The 8,169-nt window shown below is 39.8% G+C and overlaps 1 protein-coding gene across 1 annotated transcript; it reads right to left on the bottom strand.

The window, feature by feature from the left end:
- Positions 1-1,712: 1,712 nt before the first annotated feature.
- Positions 1,713-5,837, bottom strand: tbx16 (T-box transcription factor 16). The gene is made up of 9 exons (XM_077223705.1): positions 5,711-5,837; positions 5,394-5,550; positions 5,117-5,219; positions 4,525-4,689; positions 4,296-4,442; positions 3,883-3,953; positions 3,533-3,612; positions 3,178-3,391; positions 1,713-2,309 (listed from the first exon to the last, which is right to left on the bottom strand). The coding sequence occupies exons 1-9, from the start codon at positions 5,724-5,726 to the stop codon at positions 1,844-1,846; spliced, it is 1,419 nt and encodes a 472-aa protein (XP_077079820.1). The 5' UTR covers positions 5,727-5,837; the 3' UTR covers positions 1,713-1,843.
- Positions 5,838-8,169: the final 2,332 nt, after the last annotated feature.

Genomic DNA, 8,169 nt, shown 5'->3' with positions numbered 1-8,169 from the left:
TTTTACTTTATAATATTTTTTCAAATTCTTCAATACTTTTCTCTCTCTCTCTTCTTGCAGCATTTTATTATTAGATTTAGACCCAACTGTGGCCCTTGTATGCATGTTTAATGTAAGTAAAATGCACCAGTGTTTACCTCGTTCCTGACGCATATTTTTATTGAGCTTCAGCCCTTAAAAAGTGTCTTTCTCATGAGTATAAATAGAACATAGACAAAAGCATATTCTAATTACTATTGTCAGCAGTATATGGAGTTAAAATCATTTATTTCAGATATTGTTCAAGTTTGAGGTTTGTTTCCACAAAAGTAGCTTATTAAATTCAAACATGGTAATGCTTGTCTGTAGTCTGTGTGAGTGCCAGATAACTGCGAAGCTTGTCTAAAAGATGCTAAAGAGCTCTGTAATGAATTGAGCTCGGCTAATTCTCCCACCCAGGACATCCAAACACACAGATCCACCTCCTCCCCCCTTTACGACGGTCATTAGCGCCTGACATCCGTGACGGCAGCCATCAGCGCCCGTCTGCATTGAGTGCTGAATACAGCTCTGACATCCCCCCCATTTTCACGCCTTTTAAGACTCTTTCATGGGCACAGAGGGGCCTATGACATGCTTTGTTATGTAAGGTATTACCTTAAGTGTCCCAAGGATGCAACATCAAATAATGTGTGTGTAGACAGACAGAGATAGGTGGGGTTCCAATTAGAGCCAACAAAAGGCGGGGAAAGTGAAAGAAAAACAAAAATATGCAAAGCTACACTGAGAGCGAGATAAAAACTTGACAGAAATGAACCATCAAAAAGCAAATGTGGAGATGAAAATTAAAAACTAAAAGAGATTCTTGTGCATTATTTGTTACAGAAAATATTGAAATGAAATACTATTTGTTGAACTGATAGTTTAGTTTTTTTTTTTGTGATTTGGCAAGATTGTGTGCAAATATATTTCTATAAAGTTAAAAAGATCTTCTCAAATTAATGATGCTACTTAGATACTTGGTTTGGCTTATATTTGAATATATCTGTACTTTCCAATCATGAACCAATGAACTACTGAGATTATGCCAAATTGCGATTAGGATCTCGCACAGACCTTCAAAGTGCTCTCATTAACTCTCACAGCAGATGTTTGTCTACTTCACGTCCCCTTCAACTCAACTTCTTTATGACCTGATGAACATATCAATATATGAGCTTATTAGCTGCTTATTTCTTTTTTTGAAAAAGAAAAAGACCACAACCACAACATCTTTACTGAAGATATTTACTGACCATTCTGTATTTCAGACATACAATATTGTAATTTCCAAATAGCATTTTTACACTACATTTCTCTTTTTAACAAAAATAATATTAAGTAGCAGCAAAAGCAAACACAGCATAAATAGACATCTTAACAACAAAGCCAAGAAAACCAAAGCCAAAAAGTCCTTTCTAGGTCCTCAATTCGCAGGCATTTGAGGTTTCAAGTCAAAATGAATCAAAAGTCTTAAGAAATGCACATCCTTTGGCACAATTTAATGGCACATCCTTTGGCACAATCGACAAGCACACCGTCTTTTCACACAATGGAAAGAATACAAAGACCCTCAGATCAGCACACAGACTTTTCTTCAATTAAACTGAAGCAGGTTCTTTATTTTCTATTTGAACTTTTGCATTCAAGTTAACTCACAAACAACATTTCAGTTTAGTGCCACTTCCTCACTACATTCACTCACTGTTCTAGAGTTTATCTGGTACTCACAGGTACCGGTCGACGTGCGCCATCTTTTGGGTCAGGGCATGAAGAACCAGACCTCATTGTGCAGACTTTAGAAAGCATCTCGCCCGTCTCTTGTTCACCAGCACGAGTAAGAGAACAATGGGTATTGGCTCCAGTCCCCTACATTTCCATGGTGGTACCCATGATGTACGGCCTGGGTGCTGTATTCGCTTGGTAGGTGATGATGGGGGGGTGGTGGAGGGGGGTATTGAGCGGACGCTGCCCCGCTCCACTGTCCCAGAGACTGTTCTGCGCTGTAGGGGGTGTAGAGAGGATGGTGGCCCAGTATACCAGGCTTGGTCTGGGCTATGGCCATGTTCAGGACCCCTGTGTAGTCCTGGTGTCCCGCGGAGGGGTGTGGGGGGCAGGGGGGCGGGGGACCGAACTCCGGGGCGGAGGGTTTGCTGGAGGATTCGTGATCGGGCACGGTGGCAACATCCGGCACGCGGGACTCGAGGCTGGAGCGGCCGGTGCTCCCACATCCACTGGCACTGCCGGCACTGGAGGAGGACGGCGAGGGGGACTTGCCGTACTCATGAAATCTGTGGAAAAGACCCAATTTTAGCACTGAGACATTGACAAGGCAGAAACATTGGGGGCTGGTGGGTTTTAAGTCAGGTCACCTTCATTTATATAGCGCTTTTAACAATATAGATCTAGAATAAAGTTACTGTCCTGCTAAAGTTAGTTTTGATCGATTCACTTCTGTTGCAAAGATCATTAGTTATTAACTTAGGGGCTGCTTACATGACACCTTTCTAACAGAAAACCCTCAATGCGCTCCGCTCATTTGCACAAAACAGTGTTTGGCGGCTCGAGAACGCAAACCTTGAAATAGATTCCAAGGTCCTGCACCTTTTGTAAAGAAAGACTACGCCTAGCCTGCGCACATACATATTCAAACGCGCTTATCTATAGACTAAACACGGAATATGCATGTGACGTTGCAAACATCAGCGTTTTCACAGATTCACGTTTTTGAAGTTTACACGTAGTTATTAAAGTTAGATCTTTCACCTTGGAACCTGTTTCAAAGTTTGCGTTCTTGAACCACCAAACACTGTTGTCGTGCAAATGAATGGCAATAGCACATTAAAAGTTTTCTGTTTTCAGTTAAAGCGGTGTCGTGTAAGTGGCTCCTAAGTTAATAACTAATGATCTTTGTCCAGCTAAAGTAAGTTTTTGATTGATTCACTTCCGTTTCAATAACTTTTTTCAAGAGCTGCTGTGAAGCCAAAACAATCTCTGTTACATTAATTACATTAATTTGTTACATTAAATACATTAATTTCCTATTATCACTGTAAAGCTGCTTTGAAACAATCTATATTGTTAAAAGTGCTATTTAAATGAAGGTGACTCGACTTGACAAGGCAGATTAAGGTCTTGTTTGAGGTCAGTGCTGGGTACCTGTACGGCTGATACGTGCTCTGTCCAGGTACGAGCTGTTCAGAGCTGTACATGTCTCGCGGGTCCGAGCCCAGCGGGGACTCTGCGCGGAGAGCGTGGCTGTTGTCCCGGTCGCACGCACCTCCCCATGGGGAGTACCGCTCGGCCTTCACCTCCGACTCCTTACGGGACACGTGTTCATCATCCAGAGCTTCACATGAGGACTGTTGGATATCTGAGGAGATAAATATCAAAGAGACTTGAATCAATTACAAATACAACAACTACTTGAGAATTCGTACTGAAAACTTTCATACTCGTTAACCCAGATCTGAACAATAAAGAGAGACATAAATTTAAAGGTGAAGACAATTACCTCGTGGGCTTCCATGTTCAGAGTCTTTTGACATTTTCTTTGCAACTCTCTCAGGATCAGCCAGACTTCTATTTGCTCGTCTGTGAAAGGAAAGTTCAATGAAGTAAAATGGCTAACAATTTAAACTAATTTACTGAACATTTTAAAAATATTAATTTGTTGTATTTTACTTTACTTTTGGTATGGTTACTCGTTTTGGTATGGTTATTCAAGTCTCTTATCAGCTATAATTCATGAGGTAATATTTTATGATGAATTGTTTTCTGCATTTTAGAAAGTTGTTGGAATAGAAAAATCTATTATAAGAGCAACCTGTGATGAAAATAAACATAGCCTCAAGATGATATTACCTTTTAGAATTTGTACCCTCATCTCTGAATCCTTTGGCAAATGGATTGTGGTCAATTTTCAGCTTTGTAATCTGTGAGAGAAATAATGGAACCATCAATCTCAGTTCTGATTAACTCCAATTAAAAAATGCAATTATTCAACCTCAAAATATGTGCATAAAAACATATAGTCAACATTTGAAGTGTATCAAAACCTTTCATCAAAGTTATACATGAATTCTGAACAATACCCGTTCTTGTCTTAGGCCAACTTTGATGAAAATGTTGACTACTGTAGATGCTTGACAATGAGGGGGACATGTTCTCCTCAATATTCAGAATAGCGGCCAAATCAATGCGTTTTCGTCTGCTGATTATTAAACTTTTATGTTTAAGTATATTTAATATTTTATGTATGTATTCAATAGTCTTACCTTTGTGTTCTGGTACGCTGTGACCGCAGTAAAGGTGGTCTCGGGGAAGGTAAAGGTCTGGAAGACGCTCCAGCGTACACTGTACAAATCATCGGCCTGGACGATATGGAAACGCGGGTGATAGCGGTGCATGGAGTGAAGGATAATCTGATTCAAAAGAAGAGACATGGGTTTAAATCAAAGTCAAATAACTGTTGAACAAATGTAAGATTCAGAGTGGGACACTCACATGTCCATGCTGGTCCAGGGCATTGTTGGTAAGCTTGAGTTTGAGGAAAGACACGGACTGTTTCATCCAGTGGCTGCCGGGCGCTGGCGAATCCGGGTGTAGGTAAGTCCTATAGGGCGGCTGAGGCTCAGCCTTCCCTGCGACTTCCCACTTGTCCTTGTTCCACTACGGAAAAAGATGCATTTCATTGAATCATTGACCACAGAATAGCAACTACAGCTTCTACATTGGCCATGACATAAGGCGCCGGGGGTGCTGGGGTGCGAGAGTATGTGTGAACGAGAGTGTGTGTTGAGGTAAAACCCCCCATTGGGTTCTGTAAAAACAGGAAGAGTTGGGGCTCTTTGAAGTTGAGGAGCGCAATCAGTGGTGGGAACGTTCTGGGGAGACACATGTAACAACGTCCCCTCAACGCTCCAGCCGTTCACGATTGACTCCCAATTCAACAGCTCTTCATTTCAATTGGAGTAACAGTCTAGACAGGGTCCATTCAAATGGATAAGACCTTAAAATTGGCAATCACTACAATGAAAGTCAGTATGTGATCTATCAACTTAATTAGAGAAATACTAGATGAGTTTGAGGTTCTAACCTTATATCTGAGACCGTCTTCAGGCACCATGTCCACCAGTAAGATGTACTTTGCATACGGCACCAATCCAGACAAGCTGATCTTGCAGTGTGGAAACATCCTCCTGTAATATAAGCATACAAAAGTACAGTTTATCTTAATGTCTATTCTAAGAATTAAGGTCTCACACAAACATTGAGGTCAGTTGATCCAAAACATGAGTCGGCAGATTACGTTTTAATGGAGTAACTTGGTTTTAATTGAAGAGTTTTGTATTAATTGAGGAACTTGGACGTACCTGCCAGGTTTGGTGATGATCATCTCAGTGCCGATCTCATGGAAGGATCTCCACAGATCCGGATCCTCTATAGTCATTCGGATGTTGCCTTGGTGGTAGGAATCACCGGCTCCAGCCATGGAAGGCGGAGGAGGGAGGCTGAAATTGTGCTTGAGGTCTGAGAAAAGACGAAATATTTGAGATGTTTTGTCAATGGCATCCCACGGAAAAAGTTTCCCAGTGAAAATGCAATCACCAAGTCCAAAAGCGAATTAACAATGAAGATAGAGTAAGAGTGAGAGCACTGTAGGTGAATTGAGCTTAAGACAAACACTCACCTCTGATAGCCTGCATTATTTAGGCTTCCAAAAGATCCAGAAGAAAAGGAGATAAATGAGCAATACTTAGAGGTTTCAGTTAAAACACAAGTTTTCCATAAGAACTTAAAGGGCTTGAGTTAAATCCAATGTTCGTTAAGTCCAAGGATGAAGGTCTTCAGTGCGTTGTGTCTGTCTGTTCCTTCTGCCACAGATGCAGAGGAGGCGTCCCACACTTTTAAGTGGGTTCTGGATGTGGGCGGGGCTTGAACCCCCATTCCCTGCCTTTGAAGTGACACGGTGATGAGTCAATGTCATGATCCTATTGGTTGATGTGCAGAATCAAAGAGAGTTAGCAGAGCCTTGATAGAGTCCCAACAGGAAGGGGACAAGCAGAGGAAACATGTCTTTATGAACTGCTAAAGGACTTTTAAACAAATACGTACAGGCCCAAAGAATACAGGATGGCAAATCAAGCACAAAACTCGCTTCATTAATCCAGCTAATGTGAGGAAGAGCAAAGACTTCACTTTCTAATTGACAGCATTGACCCCCTCACGCAAACATAATCTGACACACTCGGCACTCGTGTTTGCTAATTCACACACACATATCAGACACCTACAGACACCAGGTCCTGATTTTTACAACTGTGGTAAATAATTTAAAATGCAATTGTTGTCACTTGAGTTCTTCAGAACTTTCTTTGCTCTTCATATGTTCTAAGCCCAATCATTTTGATGGCCATGCTTTCACAACACATCTGCTGCGTCTTAAACCATGAAGAAAAAACAAAACCAACTTAACCTTCCTAAACTTTGGGTTTGGATTATGGTCTTTTGTCAATGGCAGTTTTGAGACAAATATTGACATACAGTTTTAAAAGTAAAGCTTCTTTGAAGCACCAAGAAACACTTTTCTCATTGATAACCATTATTTGCAGTTCTTGGAGTGGCTATATGGTTCTGTGGAGATTAAAATGTTCCAGATGAATAACAAATATATCATCAATTAAAATACAAAGTAAAGCGGTTCTCTAAAAAATTGTTTTTTGAGAACTGTGGAACTTCAAAATTTATGCCTTGGCATCATGCTTTAAAATCCTTTTTGGTACTGATTTCAGCCTTTTTTTTAGTAGATTGATTTTAAAGTATTAAAGTATTTTGAAGTGATGCCATAGAAGAACCATTTTGGATTCCCAAAAGAACAGTTCTTTAAAAAACTGTTTTTCTTAGTGTGAAGAACGTTTTAAGAACTTTTGTGCAATGGAAAGGTTCTATGAATATTAAAGCTTATGGTCATGAAACCATAGATGCCAATATGGAAAAGTTATTTGAAAACAAAAAAGTGTATGTTTAATGTTTAATGCTACAAAAACAAACTGTTTGAGTGAACCAATGTTCCAAATGAATCATGGAACATAAACTATATTATTTTGACCGAATCATGTCACTGATTGCCTCAGTGAAGGTGCAGATATAATCGTGACATAAAGCCATTATAGAGTTATGGCAGAGAGCAAACCCTGGGGTAAATCTACAGGTGAGCTTTACCTGAGAAGGAGCTTGTGTATGTGTGTGTGTGTGTGTTTGGTGGGAGGGAGGGTGTTGCGTATTCAGGGTGTCTAGACATGATCGTTCCTTGATGGTTAATCTCATTAGGAAGAAATGCTCTCTGAAGGACACAGGCTTTCTATTCATGCAGAGACACAGGCAGAGATACATAGAGAGGGACAGATAGATAGGGAACAGTCCCAGAAGAATTGATGCTACTTTAGTAGTTCACAGCCTGTTAGCACCACTGATCTGCAGTTTTCATGTAACATGAATAGAGAGAGTTTACTTGTATGAACGCCAGTCATTGTTATGCATCTGTGACTATGGACTGAAATGAGTGCTTGACTGACTCTGGTCACAAATGGAGGAACGTAAATTTGATCTAAATTTACGTTTAGATTTGATCGTAACGCAGATGTGTTTTTTTACGTTTAGATTTGATCAATGTTTTTTTCCTGTGTGTTTCTTTGGTTAAGTCAATAGAAAAAAGGGCTTAATTGATATTTTTATATCAATAATAGATAGAGGAAGTGATGGGGAAATTGGAGAAAGTAATGGCTTAAACATTATGCAGGCAAAGGTCCCAACAGAGACTTTATGGAAAACCTGTGATTCTTTCCAATTTAATTTTTCTTTTAAAAATTGAAGTTGTTAAATAAGAAAACTAATTAAATGAGTTAGAAATATTAAAGATTCTGCACAATTTCCAGGGAAATTTGTGACACTGATCATGTGGCTCAAGTACTGCTGCCATTACTGTAACATTGGGGCAAACCAAATAAGACATTTGGAAAGTTATCAGATGTTTTTTTCTAAGTAGGACCAAATATGATTCATAGTGGATTCCAATCCAAACTGGACCCAAATATCATACTTTAGGATTAATTCAAAAAAAGGTTTTATTTGCAATTCTGTACATATTCC

The sequence above is a fragment of the Siphateles boraxobius genome, unplaced genomic scaffold (assembly GCF_051911475.1).
Source record: "Siphateles boraxobius isolate OS27281-9 unplaced genomic scaffold, OSU_SipBor_1 9, whole genome shotgun sequence".
NCBI lineage: Eukaryota > Metazoa > Chordata > Actinopteri > Cypriniformes > Leuciscidae > Siphateles > Siphateles boraxobius.
Note: the sequence above shows the minus strand (reverse complement) of the source record. Positions and strands in the feature narration are given on the sequence as shown.

Coding starts and splice junctions, on each gene's coding strand:
- tbx16 (XM_077223705.1), bottom strand. Junction 5,220..5,393: donor ATCATCACCAAACCTGGCAG/GTACGTCCAAGT, acceptor CTTATATTACAG/GAGGATGTTTCCACACTGCA. Junction 4,690..5,116: donor AAGACGGTCTCAGATATAAG/GTTAGAACCTCA, acceptor CTTTTTCCGTAG/TGGAACAAGGACAAGTGGGA.